Source organism: Rhincodon typus, chromosome 18 (genome assembly GCF_021869965.1).
Source record: "Rhincodon typus isolate 14 chromosome 18, sRhiTyp1.1, whole genome shotgun sequence".
Classification (NCBI taxonomy): domain Eukaryota; kingdom Metazoa; phylum Chordata; class Chondrichthyes; order Orectolobiformes; family Rhincodontidae; genus Rhincodon; species Rhincodon typus.
The window spans coordinates 31948510-31970116 of record NC_063349.1 but is presented as its reverse complement, the minus strand read 5'-3'; the positions used below and the strand labels follow the sequence as shown (position 1 = coordinate 31970116).

The following is a 21607-nucleotide window of genomic DNA, read 5'->3' as shown; positions in this document are numbered from 1 at the left end:
ATTTCTGATGAAGGGTCTAGGCCCGAAACGTCAGCCTTCCTGCTCCTCTGATGCTGCTTGGCCTGCTGTGTTCATCCAGCTCTACACCTTGTTATCTCAGATTCTCCAGTATCTGCAGTTCCTACTATCTCTGATAGCTTTGTATGTGGTATTAGGGAATTTTGCATTTACAACCCTCAGACTCCAAACAAACATATTTCATTCTTCACTGTCATTCCATTCAATGTATGCTTCCAATTCCCCATTTTGTCATCTCTAAGTGCATTAATTTACATTTGCCTATATTAAAGCTATTAGTCTATTCAGTAAATCTTTTCAAATTTGTTGCCATTCTCAACATTATCTGTGGAACATCTAATTGTTGTGTAGTTAGCGAATTTCAAATTTGCACACCCTATGGTCAGGTCCAAGTTAAAAAGAGGGGAAAAGAATACATAAGTGGACCCAGCATCAATCATTGAATACATTACTCTCAAGCTTTCACAATCTGAACAGTACCCATTAACTTTAACTTTGGTTCATAGGTATCAACTGTCTTTCTATCCAAACTGCTACATTTCCTTTTCTATGCCTTACCAAGTATCTTCGGGAAATTCTTTGCACTTCCTTTTATCTGGAGAGAAATGCATTTCAAAATGCTTACTAATTTTATTTTGAATCATGAATTACTGGAATTAGAATGTTGATGAAGAAAGGCGAAACTGAAGGATTAATCACACAAGGAAGTGTTTCACCCAGGACTAAATTAATGAAGCTTGACCCAGACCTACAAGTTTACCAGTCAAGATAAGCTTACCTTTCTTACAATCTTATGGGTGATTCATTGCCTAAGGGCAAATTTTACAACCTATATTAATTCACCTGTGAAACAATTGCCAAATGTCCACATGTGAACTCCTGGAGAGGCCTAAGATTCAACTACAAAATAAGGAAAGATTGGCAATATCAAGAACTGAGGAGCTCTTTTCTTTAAGATAACTCCTCTGATGTCTCAATTCTTGCAGAGAAGAATGTGTACAGGATTCAATATTTCATCTTAAAGTTGCACAACCTTAAGTTTTAGGCTTACTTGAGCACATTTCGAGAAAGCTTTCAAACCAATTAAATAGTTACACTATTTTAAATCAATGAATCTTAACATTTATGGATCAGACTACAGTTGATTTTGGTCCCTACAGATTAGAAACTGCATGGTATGTCATGCTGAAATTACTGCCAGAATTCTAGGGCTAGTATGCAAGTTGAGAATGATAAACTTCTGGAGATGATTGATTGTCACATCTGGAACTATGAGACTTCTCAGAAGCTAAATTACTCTGCTTATTTTTCATCTTTAACGAATTGGCATCTTTATCATACTTTTCATGACTTCAGGGCATTGCAATGTGCTTAACAGCCAAAAAAAGACATCTTGAAGTGTAGTCACTGTTGTAACGTAGAATATGCAGTAGTCAATTTACAGGCAAAGTTCCATAAACAACGATTAGATAATACCCCCAGATTTCTTTCCAGATAAATTCTGCCCTAGCAAACATGAATAGAAAATGCTCCTGCTCTTCCTCAAATTGTGCCATGGGATCATTTATATAAACTTGTCCAGAGATGGGATTTAACACCACATCTGAAATACAGCATCTCAGACAGTATGGGGCTCCTTCTGTTCTAATACAATGTGCTCAAGTTTCTGAAGTTAGACTTGAACTATGTACTGTCCTTATCCTGTTCTTTCACTGCTGGATGTATCAATATTAACTCTGCTAACATCTTTGAGCTCTAATGTAATTACTTTTACTACAATTTCCTTCTGGTAATTCACTTTAATTTAAATCTGCAAATGTATTACTATGATGTGTAAGTCTGATTCTAATATAAGGGCTCCTTTTCTGCAATCTGTGATAAGTACCATGAGGATAATTCTAATCTTGTCTGGGCCAGGTCGGATGACAAAATGTAAAAACAAATCTCAAGTAAAAACCCAAGTGACCATGAATCTACTTCCTTCAGGTTTTCATGGAGATGGGTTACGCTTTTAACATTTTAATAAGGTTGTTCAGATTTTGTCTCTTTTCCACTTTAGTCAGTTGTGTTTCCACAGCCTTAAGAAACTGACAGCAAAAGGGAGGCAAGTCTACTGCATGGAAAAAATAATATTTTTCTCAAACTTAGGTTGTTCAGCAGGAGTTGAAGCGCTTTCCCAAATCCCACAAGCAAATCTGTTTCCTGCTACATGCTAATGAACCACTCCCCAGCTTCATGATCAGAAGCCTGATGCGCTCTGTCTACTGATCCCCATGACCCCACCACATCTCTTTCCAACCCCAACTGCGAGAACCTCCAATCCTTCAGACCATGCTGTACTTTTCCTCCTCTGAAATGATCTTTTCCCAGGCAACAAGAGGCAGTGGGTGTAGGGGTTATGTCACTGGACTGGTAATCCAGTACCTCAGGTTAGTGTTCTGGAGACAATGGATTGAAATCCCACCATGGCAAATGGTGAGATTTACATTCAACTAAAGTGCGGGATTAAAAATCTATCCTAATGGTGAATTTGTAACCACTGTCAATTATCATTAAAAAAAACCCATCTGATTTGCTGATTCCTTTCAGGGAGAAAAATCTGCTGCCCTTACCTGGTCTAGCCAAATTGTGGTTGACATTATATGGCCTTCTGGACAATTGAGCTTAGCCTTCTGTTTTAAAAAAGAAACCTTTCTACTGCTGGGATTTTCAGTCTTCTGGAAGCGGAGCCTGTCGACTCCACGGTGCTTAGTGAGAAGTTCAACCAGAACTCCTCCACCTGCTTCCAACTCTTGTCCCAGTAAATATTAGGGCCCATGTCTCCAGGTGTCCTTGAAGTGAGTGAACGATTTACTCAGTACACAAGGGTCTAGATATAGCATGTTGTAAAATACAAGATTTTCTTTCTGCCACTGGAATTCTCATCATTTTACCATTAGCGGCTGTGCCTGCAGCTGCCAAGCCCTCAGCTCTGGAATTTCCTCATTGATTTCTCTTTCCTTCTTTAAGATGCCCCTTTAAATGAACCTCCATGACCTCGCATTTGGTCATCCAGCTTAATCTGTCAAAATGTGTTCTATTACATTCCTGTAAAGTTTATTACATTAAAAGCCCCATATAAATACAAGTAATTGCTTTTGTTGTTATTTGTATATTGTGTACTTCAAGACCACAACGTTTAGCTAAGATATTATATGTTGTGAACAGAGATGAATGAGCCTGTATTGTTGGGATCTTTTCTTTAGGACAATGGTTAAGCACTATTTTTAGCAATTACAAGAATAAATCACACCACTGTAGCTATCCTCAATTACTCATGTATGGCATTAGTAATGCTGCCTGAACAGCACTTCCTTTCATCATTTTATAACAATTTGGTCTATTGTTCCTTTATTGAAATATCAATCAACCCATGAAAGAAGAGATGTTCAGATTTGTTAAATTTTAACAACTTTGATCATGTCCTGGCTTCAAACTATTTTCAGATTTTTAATGAGCTTCATAAATAATTGTCTCAGGCATTTGGATTGGCTGCTAAGTGGCAAAGCCACAGCAGTTTACCAGGTAAATTTAAGCAAGAAGAGATTCTGGAACCAGCAGGGGCCATTCAAAAGAAGTTTGGTTTTGGGGTCGGGGAGCAGGATTGCTTTTGCTGAGCCCAAAGGTAAACTTAGGCTGTTTCTGATCCCATTGCCCCTGTCTCCCTTTCACAAGCCCAGCAGTTAGTAACCTGTATTCCATGGACTAGCAGTTACTTCCCTCTAACATTTGGAAGGAAATCAAGCACAAGCACGTGAATGAAACTTGGAGATTGAAATGTTGTGCTCTGTTTCATGGTGACTGCTGGTGAGTCTTGAATTCAGTTTTCTACCCACCCAACCAGAGACAAAGGTCCTGATGTTAATGCAATGGTGCTTCAGAGCAGGAGGTAAGGAGCAGAGTTGGAAATGTATGGGGGAGGTGAAACCTGGAAGTTCACTGAGGAGGTCAGAATTAGTAATTGCAGATGAATTGAACCAGTTAATTATAACTTCTGAATGTTGTATCTTGAATCAGTGCAGTGGGTGTGATGTGTCCTCACATATCTCATCCCCAGCAAATTTAAAGGGACAACGTATACGTAGAAATTGGAGGTGTTCAAGAGAATGTCAAAATTGAACTACAGCTTGCTGGAATTACGACTGGGTTCAGTCAGGAGGAGGAGAGGGATTTATCTTTTGCAGCACGGGGAGGAAAAAAATATCTGCTGCTCTTACCAGTTGAAAGCTGGTAAGATGAGTAGCAAGAGCATGATGGGCATATCATGGATGCAATGTAGGAAGTGGTTTAATGAGCACATTTGCTGATATAACCAATCTTGTACTTAAAGCACCTTTCCTCCTTATTCTGTTTTGCTACACATTAACCATCTCTTCATTCCACGTGGCCACTCAATTGTTATGAGGATACAGCCTTCACCTTCTATGCTTCTTAACACATCTGCGTTTATCTATCCTCTGTCTGACACTGAGCTCCTCTCCCATTCAAAATTGATGCTCGTGTCTAATAGTCACCCTCACTCAAAGCACTGTATTATGTCCTAGACCTACTTATGCACAGCTTGATCTGTGAACACCCATAAAATGGGTCACACATCAGAACAAAAACAAAAGCCCCATTATATTCTAATAAAGTTCACAAAACATTAATGTAGAACCCGATAAGGTAGTCCTACACGAGTGTAGGAGTGCCCTCTTATTAGAGAGAGGTGACTGGTGGAAGTCACCATGCCTCATGTGAGGGGAGATGTTGAGAACGTGGGATCCTCATCGTAACCTCAGCTGGTGTAGGAATTGAGCCCGTGGTGTTGGTGTCACTCTGCATTGCACACCAGCCATCCGACTGTACATTTCTTTCTAAACAAAGTAGGGCATGACAGATAAATCTTTAGTCAGGTAAATTAGTCTAGGTTCTTTATCTTGGATTCTGATGTTGGAAAGGTCAGGAGACAGGAAAAATCATTTCATGCCTTAACATAAACATTTGCAGCACCAATATTATAAAATATACTTCAGGATCACAAAAGACCAGCTTTGCTCAGCAATACCCAAACATAAACAAAAAAGTGATAAGATTGTGGCATGGTGTTAAACTGAAAATTAAGACAACTTTAAAATTTGAAAGGGAAGATTTGCTTTTCCTCATCTTTCTTTCCTTTGTACTTTTGCCTGCTTTCCCATGCTATTTAGAGGGATCTGTGCCTTATTACATAAAACTGCTTACACTCTGTGGGGAAATCTTCCAATTCCATTCAGTTCCTTTTGGCAACTTGTTAAAGACTGAAACTCACATGGGACCTCTACAGGGGATGACTTACTTCCCATCACCATTTTACAATACACACCGAAAGAAACTACAGAGAGTCTTGAACACAGAACAGTCCATCACGCAAACCAGCCTCCCATCCACTGACTTCATCTGTACTTCTCATTCCATCGGGAAAGCAACCAACATAATCAAAGACCCCTCCCTCCCCAGTTATACACTCTTCCACCTTCTTCCGTTAATTTATAAAAAAATTTGTATACATGTACAAACAGATTCAAGAATAGCTTCTTCCCTGCTGTTAACAGACTTTTGTCTGGGCCTCTTTAATGTTAATGTTGATCTCTCTCTGCACCTTCACGGTAGCTGTAACATTGCATCCTGCACTCTGTTCTGTAACCCTGATGCAGTTGTATAGTACAGTCTGCCCATAAAGCATATAAGACAACACTTTCCACTGTGCCTTGGTACATGCGACAGTAATAAATCATATCAAATCATTATGGTGTTGACATACTTTGCCCATATGGAAGGTAGTTTTTAGTCCTTTAGGTAAATCTTGTGTGTTAGCTATTATTTAAAACTAACCTTTATCTCCTCTCATTGTTTTACTTTACCAATTTAGATTTCTTTCTGACAAACCATTTTGTAATATAGCTCAGCCTCATTTTCAGTTATTATCACTCAAGTAGTTTTTGATGCTTATGATAACTGCTGCTTTAAATTTTCCAACAAATAATTACTGCAAGTTATAAGGCTGTGAACTCGGTAGAAACTAGTTGGCAATAAAAGATTAGATCAAAGAATTGCAGGGAGGCGCCTATAATGGAAAAAGGATGAATCAGAGAAATAATTAAAAATTGGACAATTTAAAAGCACAGTTTTTTGCAGGAGGATTTCGTAATCAGACAAAAAGATTGCATTAATCACGCATTTCATCATCAGCAGGAAACCTCAATGAAAGCATCATAGAGGGACAGTAATATAGAAGAAAGGTGAAACAGACAGTGCAAGAAATTCCAAAAAGATCATATATTGTTTTAAAAGCTACACTTTCTTGTTTAATTTTTTTAAAATGAACTTTGCTGAATAAAACATGCTCGCCTCCAATCAAATGATGCAAACAGATCACAATTTCTACAAGGATTAAACCAGCAGTTCCCAGGATAAAACCTAATCACCATTCTCCTGGAATATCACACTGTAGATCTTTGCAATACACAAACACAAAAATACTAGCAGATAAGATGTCTCCTCAGACAGTTCAGAACAAAAGACGATCTATTAAAACTCACTGGGCTGAATCATACAATTTTTGTCTAAACGTGAGTTGCATTAAATTTTTTGGACAGATCTCACCATGAGGCCTAGCAAGATTTCTCACCGTTTCTCACCAAAAGCGCCTCACTTAACTATCTATCCCATCTCTATAATGCACCTCACGTCTGATTCTAGCCCCAGCTGAACATGTCCAGAACTACTCACCACTCAACAGATATCCGCTGAGTGATTGACATCCCTGGTACTCATGCCATCTGTAACAGGCTGCGTGTACCTGGACAAGCACCAGCATTCAAAAGCTGCCCTGTTCAGTCGAGGATGTTTTCTGAAGATGACTGAGAAGGGGAAGATAGCACTTTGATTGCTCGACAAGGCCATAGAAGTCCTGATCGAGGAGTTGGTGCAAAGGAGAGGCATCCTCTTCCAGGAGAATTGGCAGAGGAGGCTCCACTATCAAATCCTAGCTGTGAGGTTCTAGGTCACCAACCAAGTTAGTGCTGTCTCGACAGTCAGGAGCAATGGCCAGTAGTGCCACAATGTGTTCAATGATGTTCTCCGCTGTGCCAGCTGTAGACATACACTGTCCCCCACCTGAGGCCAGATGTCCCTGACCGTAGGTTAAAACCCCCACTCTCCAACTTTCCCATTAGCTTCTTCTCATCCATGATTTACCACATGCTCTACATCGGTACTGTTGCTTCCATCACAATTGTCATATTCTTTTCACCACAGCCTCTAGCCCCCAGCTTCCAAACCTGAAAAATAGCTTGCCGGGTCTCCTTCCCCTGGCAGCAGACCTCTGGCGGCTTTCATCCTTTAGATTTTGTAGACAGACCTGATGGAATGATCATAACCCGTCCCCTTGAGTGGCTGGACAGACAGCGTCCATACCCTGACTGGCAGCCATACATCTTTTCGAATATTTTAGCACTACCCCACCCTGGATTGGTTGCCTTTGAGTCACAGGACTCGTAGGCAGCAAATGCTACAACATGATTGAATTTTACATCCAGTTCAAAGGAGAAAATTGGGTCCAAGGTGAGTATTTGAAACTTAAAGATAATTATTTTAGCATGAAAAGTGAAGTGAACTGGCATACTGGGCTAGGGCATAGATCAATAGCGATGTAGTGGCAAACATTTAAGGAGACATTTCAGAATGCTCAATTTAAGTACCACTCACCACAAATAAAAGTTCTAAAAGCAGGATTGTATTGTTGGGCTCAAAATAATATATTTTAAGCAAGATGTAAGTGGGAGAGGATAAAAAGCAGGGGTCAAGAAGCCTACTGCCAATGATACCAGTGGTGGAATAATGTCATGCACCACAATGTGACGCAAGGGCAGGGAAAGCAGCTGATTGGTCAGCAGTATTGATGTGTTCTTAAAGTCTTTAAAATAAAGGCAAAGTTTGTGTTTCAGTGTGTCTCTCTCTTTCTTAAGCTTGTTAATTATAAGATTGATTCTGGTGTAAACGGAATTAACTATAATAAAGAGTGGGGATTCGTCAATTCTTTCAGGGCGACATGACAGTTAGCACTGCTGCCTCACGGCGCCCGGAACCCAGGTTCAATTCTAGCCTCGGGTGACTGTGCAAACTCCATACGTTCTCCCCGTGTCTGCGTGGGTTTCCTCTGGGTGCTCCAGTTTCCTGCAAAGATGTGCAGGGTAGGTGGATTAGCCATGGCAAATGTAGTGTTTCAGAGATAGGGTGGGTCTGGGTGGGATGCTTCTTGGAGAGTTGGTGTTGGATTTGATGGGCTGAATGGCTGCTTCCAAGCTGTAGGGATTCTATGATTCTATCTATCTATGATTTTGTGAAGTGTTAAGAGCAGGGACACTAGTGTTATGGACTAATCAATTAAATTAAATACACTGGTGATGGCAGGATGAATAATGTGTTGTTGCTGCAGTACGTGTGAGTTGCTGGACGCCAAGGTGCTTCAGAGTGAACACATCCATTGTAAATGTTTCCAGATCAAGGAAAACTGGATTGAGTACATGAACTGGAGTCCAAGCTGCAGACAACTTATAAAGGAACGAGCGCAGAGTTAGCTGAAGTGGACTGGGAAAGGAGTTTAGTTGATGAACAAGGGCAAACATGTAAGAGTACAGTTTGTGACTCAGAGCAAGGATACATCTCAGTGAGGAAGATGGATTCTAGGAAGGGGATAAGGCAATCATGATTAACTTGGGAAGTTAAGTGTAGTAGTTTTAGAAAGGCAACCTGTGACTAGTGGAGTGGTACAAGGATCAGTGCCGGGCCCACAGTTATTTACAATACCTAACAATGACATGGATAAAGAAGTGAATATACTATGGCCAAGTTTGCGGATGACACAAAAATAGGTGGGAAGGCAAGTGACGAGGATGACACAAAGAATCTATAGACGGTTAAAGACAGGTAAAGTGAGTGGGTAAGAACTTGGTAGATGGAATAAAAATGTGGGAAAAAGTGAGTATATGGACTTTGGCAGGAAGAATAGAGGAGTTACCCTTTGTCATGAGGAGCACTGAACATAAAAGTAAAGATGCTATGCTTCAATTATCCAGGTCACATCTTGAAGACTGTGTGCAGTTTTGGTCTGTTTAAGGAAGAATATACTTGGGTTGGAGGTGGTTCAGAGAAGGTTTACTAGATTGATACACTGGAATGAGTGAACTGTCTTATGAGGATAGATTGGACAGAATGTACTTGTGTCCACTGGAGTTTAAAAATGTTAAGGGTGACTTGATTGAAGTATTTAACATCTTGAATGGTCTTGACAAGCTAGACAGAGGAAGGATGTTTCCACTTGTGGGTATGTCCAGAAAAAGTCACACTGTTTTAAAATTATGGGTTGTCATTTTAGGATAGAGATGAGGGGATTCTTTTTCTCTCAGATGGTTGTGAGACTTAGGAACTCTGTCTTCGAAGGTGGTGTAAGCAGGATCATTGAATGCTTTTAAGGTAATGGAGGAATTTGTTCATTTGAGGTTCTAAGAGATAGATAGGAGTAAGGAATTCAAAACACAAACAGATCTTATTGAATAGTACAGCAAGCTTGAGTGGCTAAAGAGCTTAGCTCTGCTCCCACTTCACACGTTCAAATAATACTTTCTGTAGTTTACTGAAATGGGATATTTGTACTCACAGAGGCAGAATTAGAAGAATTCATTAATATCTTAAACAATCACTGCTCTGTGATCTTATGGGTAACTGTGACCCCATGGCTAACAGTTGAAGTTTGACAAGCATGATGGGAAATTATGCTAACTCTGCATAAACACCAGGTCAACTTGCTGTCAAATGAAGTAGTAAAACCAGACTGCTGGCTAGGCAAATGGCTGATGCTAAAGGTTATTAGATCCTTGTGGTTGCAAGAAAGGATAATATAAAATTGATAAGAGAGGCCATGGACACAGATGTCTCCTGTTTACATGGCTCTGGACAAATGAACTTAGAACTATGAGGGTATTGTGTAAGGTGCATGATATTGAAAGGTCTGGAAAAGAAAATATAAAAGGAAGCACATTTAAAAAATCAACAGCAAAGTCTCAAGTGATAACTTGAGACCAACCATCATGAAGAGGAGGCCCTGAGTTTGGAACTCAGAGAAGACTACAGGAGTCAACCTGGCCAGTTCGTCATGCATGGGTAGTATCAAGATTCTACTTAAACAGTTTGATAATGTGTTGATGTGTACTTTCTAAGAACTAACAAGTTACTAATAAAGAGGAGGTTGTATTATATTCTAATTTGGCTGTCTGTCCTTTATGTATCACGATATTTAACACCATACTGTAAAAGGGGTCAACAGCTCCATTAAATGTAAAGCCACAGCGCACAGGAAAACAATGATTTCATAGGCAGCACAATATTTAAATGGGCCCAAGAGAACAGGTGTAAGTGAGCAATAAATATGCTTTAAAAATAAAATCACTGGTACACTTCTATATATAAGAAATCACCCTAAATACACTTTCTGAGGATGAATGAGCTCACAGATATATATGATGTGGAGGTGCCTGAGTTGGACTAGGGTGGACAAGGTCAGAAGTCAGGTTATAGTCTAACAGGTTTAGTCCTCGGGCGGAGGTAATGGCCTAATGATATTATCGCTGAACTGTTATTCCAGAGACCCAGATAACGTTCTGGGGTCCCAGGTTTGAATCCTACTATGGCAGATGGTGGAATTTGAATTCAATAAAATATCTGGAATTAAGAATCTAATGATGACCATGAATCCATTGTCGATTGTTGGAAAAACCCATCTGGTTCACTCATGTCCGATAGGGAAGGAAACTGCCACCCTTACCCAGTCTGGCCTACATGTGACTCCAGACCCACAGCAATGTGCTTGACTCTGAACTGCCCTCTGGACAATTAGGGATGGGCAATAAATGCTGCCTAGCCAGTGACGCCCTCATTCCGATAATGAGTAAAGAAAAAAACGTCCAATCTGTTGGACTATAACCTGGTGTCATCTGACATCTCACAGATATATGGTTGCATGTTTGTCTCTAATACAGTGCCTCAGCACACAATAGTTCAAGAAGGCAGTACTCAAGGGCAATTAAGGATCGTCAATAAATACTGACCTCGCCAATGACATCTACAACCCGTGAATAAATAATTTAAAAAATGCAGAGGAATTGTTTTCACTTATGGGGAGTCTAAGGGTAAATAACAGTCAATCACTAATAATACCAATAGGGAATCAGGAGAAATCACTTTGTTCAGAAATTGGTTGCATAATTGAATGAGCTACCACAATTAGTTGAGACAACCAGCATAGACATATCAGAGAGAAAATCAGAAAAGCCTGCAAAGGAAAAAGGAGTTAAAAAGTGATGCTGATGGGGTTAGATGAATAGGGGTGTCAGGCAGGAGCAAAAATGGCAGCACAGAACATTTGGGCCAATGACTTCTTTTTGTGCTGTGATTCAATGTAACATGATCATACTGAAAGTGAAAATGAATTTTTAAGCAAATTCTAAAAAAGAGGATGTGATGAAGAGGCAGTGCAGTTTAGGGAGGGAATTCCAAGAGAATATGGCTATGATTCCAGAGAACAATGGCTGAAAGCAAAGTTCCCAATAGTGGGGCCAAAGGAGGCAGCAATGAGAGGGGCAGGGAATGCACAAAAATCTGGATTCAGGTCAAGATATTTTGGAGGTAGTTGTAGGATTGGAAAAATTAACATTAAACACAGGAAAAGGATCTTAAACTGGAAATTTGAGAAATGGGAACCAACGTGAATCCACAAGGCAATTGAAGACAGAATCTGGTGCAATAGAGGATGTGATGAAGAGAGAATTTTTGATGAGTTTTGCAATAGCATTATAACAGTTGAGTCTGAAAATGTGAAAGGCTTCAAAAAATAAAGGCTTCATTAGTAGCTGGACTGAGGTTGGTGACACTCGACAGTCTTTATGAATTCATACTGTTGGAAGCTCAGCTCAAGGTCGAAGATAGAGGTGAGACCGTGACTAACCTGATTCAGCCTGAAAAAGTCATTAGAACATTCTTGGAGCAGTGGGGTTGTTGATAATAGCCTGAAAACTGACAGCAACCCCCTTTCCAAAATTTGTGGAATATAATTTTTGTTTGTCCAGCAACTAAGTAGATGCTGTGTGTCTAATGTCCTTTTGAAAGATGGGATCTCACTCCCAGAACAAAAGGACAAAAGAGAAGTACAGCTCAGGAACAGGCCCTTCAGCCCTCCAAGCTTGTGCTGATCATCATGCCCTGACTAAACTAAAAACAAACCTTCTGCCCATATTTTGTCCGCATCCCTCTGTTCCCTCCCTAGTCACATAAACATTCAGATGCTTCTTAAATGTCGCCAATGTGCTTCCACCACCTCTTCTGGCAGTGCATTCCAGGGTCCTACTACTCTCTGTGTGAAAAACGTCCCCTCACCCATCTCCTTTAAACTTTCCTCCTCCCACCTTGAACCCGTGTCCTCTTGTAGTTGGAAGATGAACCCTGGGAAAAAGCCTTTGACTATCCACCCTATCTATGCCTCTCATAATTTTGTAGACCTCTATTAGGTCTCTTCTCAGCTGCTGTCTTTCCAGCGAAAACAATCCTAGTCTTTTTAACCTTTCTGCATAGCCAATGCCCTCGAGACTGGGCAACATCCTGGCGAAACTTCTCTGCACTCTCTCCAAAGCTTCCACGTCCTTCTGGTATTTGGCGGCCAAAACTGCACACAATACTCCACATGCAGCTTAACAAGAGTTTTATATAGCTGTAACATGGTTTGCCAACTCTTGTAATCCAATGAAAGCAAGCATGCCATACGCCTTCTTAATCACCTTGGCCACTTATGTTGCCGCTTTTAGGAACTCTGGATCTGCACGCCCAGATCCGTCTGAATGTTAGTGTTCCTAAAGGTTCTGCCATTGACAGTATAATTCACACATTAAATTTGATCCTCCAAAATGCATCACCTCGCATTTGTCTGGATTAAACTCCACCTGCTATTTCTGAACCCAAGTCACCAATCTATCTATATCCTGTTGTATATTTTCACAAACGTCAGTACTATCAGCAACTCCACCAATCTTTGTCTCAAATGCAAACTTACTAATCAGACGACCCACATTTTCCTCAAGATCATTTATACATACTACAAACAACAGATGACCTAAGACTGATCCCCGTAGAACACCACCAGTTACCGGCCTCTATTCCAAAAAAGCACCCTTCCACATCTACCCTCTGTCTTCTCTGATCAAGCCAGTTTTGTATCCGTCTAGCTAGCCCACCCTGAATCCAATGTGATTTTAGTTTTTGTACCATCTGCCACGTGGGACTTTACCAAATGTCTTACAAAAGTCCATATAAACTACATCCACATCCCTTCCTTCATCAATTATCTTTGTTACCTCTTCAAAAAATTCAATCAGATTGGTGAGACATGACCTTCCTTCTACAAAACCATGCTGCCTGTCACTAACTAGTCCATTTTCTTCCAAATGTGCATATATCTTGTCCCTCTCTATCTTCTCAACAGCTTCCTCACCACAAACGCAGGCTCATCGCCCTATAATTTCCTGTATTATCCCTGCTTCCTTTCTTAAACAAGTGAACAACATTGGCTAATCTCCAGTCCTCTGGAACCTTGCCTGTGGTCAAAGAGGATGTGAAGATATCTGCTAATGCCCCAGCTATTTCTTCCCTTGCCTCTTGCAGTAACTGGGAATAGATCCCATCTGGCCCTGGGGACTTGTCTACCTTAATGCAATTTAGGATATCTAAACTTCCTCCTTCCATATATTGGCATTCTCTAGCGTATTCACACACTCACCTCTGACTTCAACATCAGTCATGTCCTTCTCCTTGGTGAATACTGATACAAAGTACTCATTAAAGATTTCTCCTACTTCCTGTGGCTCCACACGCAACTTCCCTCCCTTGTCCTTGAGTGGCCTATTCTTTCCCTTGCTACTCTCTTTCTTCTAACATATACATAAAAAGCCGTGGGATTCTCCTTGACCCTGTTTGCTAAAGACACTTCATGGTCCCTTTTAGCCAACCTATTTCTGCGTTTAAGTTCCTTCCTGATTTCTCTACACTCCTCAAGGGCTTTGTCAGTTTGTAGCTGCCTAGACCTATCATATGCTTCCCTTTTCCTTTTGACTAAGTTTACAATTTCCCTTATCATCCATGGTTCCTGAATCCTCCCATTCTTATCTTTCAGTTTTGCAGGGACATGCACTTTAATCAACTGGTCTTTAAAAGCCTCCCACAAGCCAGACATAGATTTGCCCTCAAATAACCGCTCCTAATCCACATTCCCCAGTGCCTGTCTAATTTGGATATAATTGGCCCTTGCCCAATTAAGCACCCTCACCCAAGGGCCACTCTTGTCCTTATCCATGACTACTCAAAATCTTATGGCATTATGGTCACTAAGCTCAAAATACTTTCCTACAGAAACATCGATCACCTGTCCTGGCTCATTCCCTAATACTAAGTCTAGTATAGCCTCCTCTCTGGATGGATTATGAGTATACTCTCTCAAAAAGCCCTCCTGGACACAATTAACAAATTGCTCTCTGTCCAAGACCCTGCCTCTAAGGGAATCCCAGTCAGTAAGAGGAAAGTTGAAGTCACCCATCACAACTACCCTAGTTTTTTCACACTTTTTTAGTATCTGACTACATATCTGATCCCCTGTCTCCCATGGGCTGTTGGGATGTCTATAGAAAAATTCCCAACATCATGATTTCACCCTTTCTATTCCCGAGCTCCACCCACATTTCTTCACTGCAAGATCCCTCCGATGTGTGCTCCCTCAATACAACTGTGATGTGATCCCAATCAACAATGCAACTCCTTTATCCGTTTTGTTTCCCTTTCAGTTCCATCTAAAACAATAATATCCTGGAATGTTAAGCTGCCAGTCCTGTCCTTCCTTTAACCATGTCTCTGTAATGGCAATAACATCACAATTCCCTCTGAGCCCTGTGACTTCCCTCTGCCTGTTCTTACTCTGCATTATGCATATCTCAGTCTCTCCTTTGTCCCAGTCCCTGCACTTACTGGCCTGTTGTTCCGGTTCCCAACCCCATGTCACAGACTGGCCAGCCAATTGGACGGTCGGAAGCTCTGTGGTCTCTGCAGCATCACCAGCAGTAGAAACCAACCTAGATAATGATGCATTCATTACTGAAAAATGGGTTCTGGTGTCGTTTCAACAAGCAGGCATGTCCTGGTAAGTGGGTGGGGGGTGGGGAGCGCACTGGAAGTTGGTAAGGATGGAGAAGGTTGTTATGACCACCAGGAGGCTCCTCTGTGGAATACAGAATGCCTGATTAGCAGGGCCTCCCCGTCCACTGCATTCACCTGCTCCCTGCTTCCCCACAAGGCCCACCCACTCTGAGCCCATTCGGAAACCATTTAGCACTTAACAGATAGAGTTACCAGACAGTGGAGGGTCCACGCACTGCTGGTAAACTACCTGCAGCAATAGAAAGAGATGATCAATTGAGGCAACTTCAATGGCTTGGTTAGTTTCTGTATGAGGAAGGCTGCAGGTAAAATTTCAAGCACTGGAAACTCAAATCCCCTCCATTTTAAAAGTTTCCCATACCCTGCCTGCCAGTTTGTTTGGAGGGGCTCAATAAAATCATTGAGTATGACTAAAATCGGAAGGTTTGAAAGAATTATAAAGTGTAGAGAGGTCAGGATGGTAGTGAATACTGAGGGGGGTGGGGGTGGCATGAAAGGGGTTGAGATAACACTTAATACTAGCAAGGATACCAAATCACTCGGAGAAAGATTGAGGGAGGAGAAGAGGGAATATATCTAATTGCAAAACTTCGAGTCGGGCTTGAGCTGTGAGGCTACAAGCAGAAGCATACAACTGTAAAAGTAATAGAATAATCCAAGGCTTACCTGCACAATATGGCCATCAACAGTTCCTAGATTTGCGATAGTTACTTTTCCTTGGGTGAATACTGCAATTGAAGTCAACAAGACATTTCGGAATTGCCCGAGAAACAGGTCCAGACGTTGTACAGGGATCGTACTCTCCATCTGGAATTGATCACTTGTTCCACCACAGTGCATCTCTTTGGCTGAGGAACTCTGTAGAACACAAACAAAATTCAGAAACCAATTTTCAATTTTGTTTGCAATGACATCAAATTCCTTGTTATATGTGGCACAAGAAGACCATTTGGAATTAAACCAAAAGTCAGAGAATCAAAATAATCTCCTAAATATTTTTCTATTTTTTTTTCTGTTCTTTTCTACAAACCATTAAGTGAATTTCGATGACAGAAATCAAACAACCATTGACCCCTTCAATGATCTTCATGAATGCTGTTTTCAACAGGGAGTGCGATCCAGAAAAGAGATAGGCATTCTGATTTTACCTGTCATTAGCAAACTGAGAAATCATGTCAAAAACTCAAGTCAAAATCGAAAGCCTTTTTGTAGCACTGCCTCAATGTTTCAATTTGTGGCATGCCAATTCATCATGGTACAAACACCATTATCAGATTAACACCTCACATCAGTCTTTTAGGAAGTAAGAGTTCCAAATTCTGAATTCCACCATCATGCTCAGATCCATTCAGGACAAATAGTTTAGACAATGTATTGATAGTAAGTTATACCATTTATGTGATATGCCACTTTGATGGTGGCTCTGATACCTGAGCAGTATTCTCTGCCTGCAAAGGAATGTAGACCCCTCAGGTCTATTCCACCATTCAGTGAGAATGTGCTTTACCTGTGATCTAACTCTATACAGCACAAGAGCGTGATGGACAAGGGAAAGGAGGGTTATGCTAATAAAATTAGTTGAGGGAAGATGGGAGGAATTTTGAGTGGACCATAAACACTGGCATAGATTGATTGGGTTCTTATCAGTGACTTTATGAAATTCTCTCAGGAAATTTCATTAAAAAAAAACCTATACACATTCTGCTAGCTGTTCACTAATTAAGTCATCTCTTCAAAAGAAATTCAATTGGAATTGCATGGTATGAAACACATCTGAAACAATATTACAGGTACAGTTGCAGTGGTCATGCCGAAGGTACAAGCCTGAACACAGGATTATATACACAAGCTAGATGTGAGGAATGCCAGCTATATCATATGCCATTATTCATTGTTTACTTTGCAGTCAGTTCAGATTCCACATTCTATTAAGATTAAATATAGATTATCCATTTACACTGACCTCACGTCATTTCCCTTTAAGGAGTTGGCATCAGTCAATTTTATTACTGTTAGACAGAAAGTATTGGCAGTTTTCTTTTATATTTCTGGCAATAGCTACTAATCAGTGAGTGGAAGGCATTAAAACAGAAATTATCAAAAGGAAGGCCTTTTGAACTTCGTAGGGACAACAGAAAACAGAACTCAATTAACGTAAAAGTTTAACCTAGGACTGGTCACGATGCAACTGTATAGTAAGGCCCATGAATGTTGATCATTGATACCTGAGGAATTAGCAGGAATTGACACAATTGGTCTCCGATTGCCAGAATTCTTATTCTTGATTATTATACATTGATGTCTGCTGGAAAAAAAGTTTCTGCTTAACAGGGGCTAGAATCCAGCACAGCCACAATGCTCCATTGTGTACAGCCCTGCAACACATTGGCTGGAATGCTCATGGAGCAGCAGACATCCTGTTGCTGGAGCCAGAGGAGGAATGGTTTGGGGGTGGGGAGGTATACCACTTGGTGGTGGCTACATTTTACCTCATGGATGGCAGCGTTCCTGCAAATTGGCAATTGAGAGGGTCAATAGTTTAGCAATTGCAGCAGTGCCTCGGAACATTAGACACAGTGGTCAGGGTTGGGTTGCACAAGGAGGAAGAGGATGCAATGATGAATGTGTGTCTCTTAACCAGGCAAATTGGGTCTGAGGTGCCGGGCATCAAGCAAGGGGTTAGGGGTCACTGAAGACAGGTGGCATTGATGCCATAGGAGTGGTCAATGCTCCAAAATATGTATTCAAGACTAAGAATGCCCATAAAAGAAACCCCCTCATTCCCCCAAAGAGGTCATCAGGGTTTACATCATAGTGCAACAAAATCAAAGTTGCTGGAAAAGCCCAGCAGGTCTGGCAGCATCTGTGAAGGGAAAAACAGAATTAATGTTTCGGGTCTGGTGACCCTTCCTCAGAACAAGGAAGGGTCACCAGACCCGAAATATTAACTCTGTTTTTTCCTTCACAGATGCTGCCACACCTGCTAGGCTTTTCCAGCAACTTTGATTTTGTTCCTGATTTACAGCATCTGCAGTTCTTTTGGTTTTTATTTTACATCATAGTGCCCTGTCATCGTGGAACAGTTGCTGAAGGTTGGCATGCAGGTGCAGCAGGCAGTGCGGAAAGCGAATGGCGTGCTGGCCTTTATGGAGAGAGGATTTGAATATAGGAGTCAGAATGTCTTGCTGCAACTTACAGGGTCTTGGTGATGCCACAGTTCGAATATTGTGTGCAGTTTTGGTCTCCTAGTCTGAGGGAGGACATTCTTGCTATTGAGAGTGTCCAGCGAAGGTTCATTAGACTGATTCCTGGGCTGGCAGGATTGACATATGAAGAAAGACCAGATCGACTGGGCTTGTACTCACTGCAATTTAGAAGAATGAGGGGAGATGTCATAGAAACATATAAAATTCTGATGGGACTGGACAGGCTAGATTGGAGAAGAATGTTCCTAATGTTCGGGAAGTTCAGAACTAGGGTCAAGTCTAATAATAAGGGGTAAGCCATTCAGGGCTGAGACGAGGAAGAATTTCTTCACTCAGAGTTGAGAATCTTTGGAATTCTTTACCACAGAAAGCTACTGGAGCCAGTTTGTTTGCTATATTGAAGAGGGAGCTGGATGTGGCCCTTGCAACTAATGGAATCAAGGGGTATGGAGAGAAAGCAGGATTGGGATATTGGAATTACATGATTCTACTCCTGCACCTATTTTCTATGTTTCTATGTATGCAGCGCTGGCACCCCACTGGCTTCCAATGGCAAAACACCAGCAAAGGCAGGGAGAAGCCCTCAACTTGTCATCTAAGTAGCTCAATAGAGTTAAAGTGAGGTCTCACAGTGTGGAGCTGGAGGAACACAGCAGGCCAAGCAGCATCATAGGAGCAGGAAAGCTGACGTTTTGGGTCAGGACCCTTTTTTTTTTCTGAAGAAGGGTCCCGACCATAAACGTCAGCTTTCCTGCTCCTCTGATGCTGCCTGGTCTGCTGTGTTCCTCCAGCTCCACACTGTGTTATCTCTGACTCCAGCATCAGCAGTTCCTACTATCTCTTACAGCGAGGTCTGCTGCTTCCCCTGCTGCTGACTAAATGGCATGTTGGGATGATGGCATCAAGCATGCCACATTTCCCTACCATTTCCAAGTCTTTGCACCTCTGATCCAATTCTCAAAGAAGCCAAATCGCAGCCATGGTCTTGGCTTAAACATGAATGGATATTTTGGTGAATTTGAGCTGCTAAATATAGAACTTAGCTTCATTGAGAGAAGACGAAATCTACACTCTCAAAGAGCAATTAAAAAGAAAAATAGAATTCATCTGTTGCAGGGTTTTGTCAGTACATCCTGCTCCTCCTCGGTGATTAAGTTTTCTTGAATGCTGCTGAGTTCACAAAAAGGAAATCCAGGAAATAATGTTACAAAGATTTACAGTCTGGCACTTGGGAAAACAGGAGGCTTTGATCCATATATAGAGTCTTAAGTCTTCACTCATGAAATCTCAAAGTAGTTTGCATATGATAAATTGCTTAGACATGTACAGACTGTAAAGTAGGCTTAATGTGGTGATTGGTTTAGCACAATGCAAGTTCTGACAGGTAGCATTGGTATCAATGACCGACTCATTGGATTTTGTTTTGAACAAAAGTTCATCCTGGTTGAGAAAAGAACATAGGGTAGGCCAGACCAGAGGAGGAATTCCTGATTATTGTTGGTTAACACTATGTGATCATCAGCATGCAACTAAACCATCAAAACAGGCAGAGAGAACTGTGATTTACTTGGCTGTCAAAGAATGGCACCTTAAACCACACAGAGTACAATTAAATCATGGGGTGTGATGTGCTTTAGTCCTGAACTAAAACGCAATAATTCCACATCGGAATATGGATTATGTCGTATCTTATCAAGACCAATGATCGAAAATTGATTTCATCTTATTTCACAACTTAGTATTATTGTCTCACCCTCTTCAGGTACCATGCCCTTAAAGGGCACTGGTTTTCCTCCTGTCGGAACTTATTAAGGACCATTGCTCATGAGGCAGAGAGTCAGAAATTAGATACAGTAATCAAGAAAAATGCTTCTGGAGGGTGACAGGAACCAGCAGTTTGTTCAAATAAAATAAGTAAAGGCCTCATCACATATGGGCCGTGAGCTGCCAAGTTAACAAGGATGTCACTGGATATGTCTGACAATGGACTGTAATCAATTTCTCTACCTGCTTCATGCTATGCTCTTTGAAGAACTGGTCATGGGACTGTGATAACAAAGTAGCAGCTATTCAACAGATCACTGGAATTCATGAACTTTGGATGGCTTATTTGTTCAGACAAATAAAAGTAAATGGCTAAGTCAATTATTATCCAGTATGAAAACATCAGCATGTGAATATTTAAAGAGAACTTAGCAGGAATAATTCCCAGAAAATTGCACAATTTTAAATGATCGTTTGACTAATTTTATTTCATGATAGGTTAAGAAATTAAAAACCTACCCAGAGATAAATTACATTTGCATTTGCCCATATTTAGATCAACCAGATTGCAATCTGCTAAATTGTTACCCTGATTATTTATGCTATATTAGAGACATGACATGATATAATCACTGCAACATAGCATGCAACCTGAGGGTATAAAGATCTCACAATCACCTTATCTTAGATCACTTGAAGTATAACTGGAAGCATACTCCTCTGTTGTAACACAATAGCTTAATATTAATCCAGACACTTACATGCCTGAGGAATGTGATGCTAGTGCATAATAGTTAGTTATAATAAATGTCAGTTCTGAAGAAGCGTCACTGGATCTGAAACATTAACTCTGCTTTCTTTCAACAGATGCTGCTGGAACTGCTGAGGTTTTCCAGCAAGTTCTGATTTCCAACACCTGCAGTTCTTTTGTTTTTTTGTAATAAATGTGTGTTGGATACTTCAATTCCATGATATCCATTCCCAGTTTCTAATGCTAAGGCGATCATGTAAGTATCGCTACATCAGGTAAAATATTCTGTTGGAAGCAAAGTCACATCAGATAATCATTCTCTTACCATCTTAAACCATCAAAAGACAGTTTTCTACACTAATCCCCTTTTTAAAAGGGATTCTTAGGTTCCACTATTCTAAGACAAATCTCTTCAAACTTCCTTTTTAGATCAATTATTTAATCTTTCCCAAAATGTCTCTCTTCAGTTCACAAGCTACTATTCCTTATGTGCTCCCACCTCCCACTTCACTTTGGTATTAAGTCTAATTCATGTTACTGTATTGTGTTTGCAGTCTGT

General features: G+C 40.8%; 1 protein-coding gene across 2 annotated transcripts in view; it reads right to left on the bottom strand.

The window, feature by feature from the left end:
* The window catches only part of met (MET proto-oncogene, receptor tyrosine kinase), a 126303-nt gene that overhangs the window by 55899 nt on the left and 48797 nt on the right, over positions 1–21607 (bottom strand). For both annotated transcript variants that reach the window (XM_048607784.1, XM_020511166.2), the window contains exon 3: positions 15994–16185. In XM_048607784.1, the coding sequence (XP_048463741.1) occupies positions 15994–16185 (192 nt within the window). The remainder of the gene's footprint in view (positions 1–15993; positions 16186–21607) is intronic.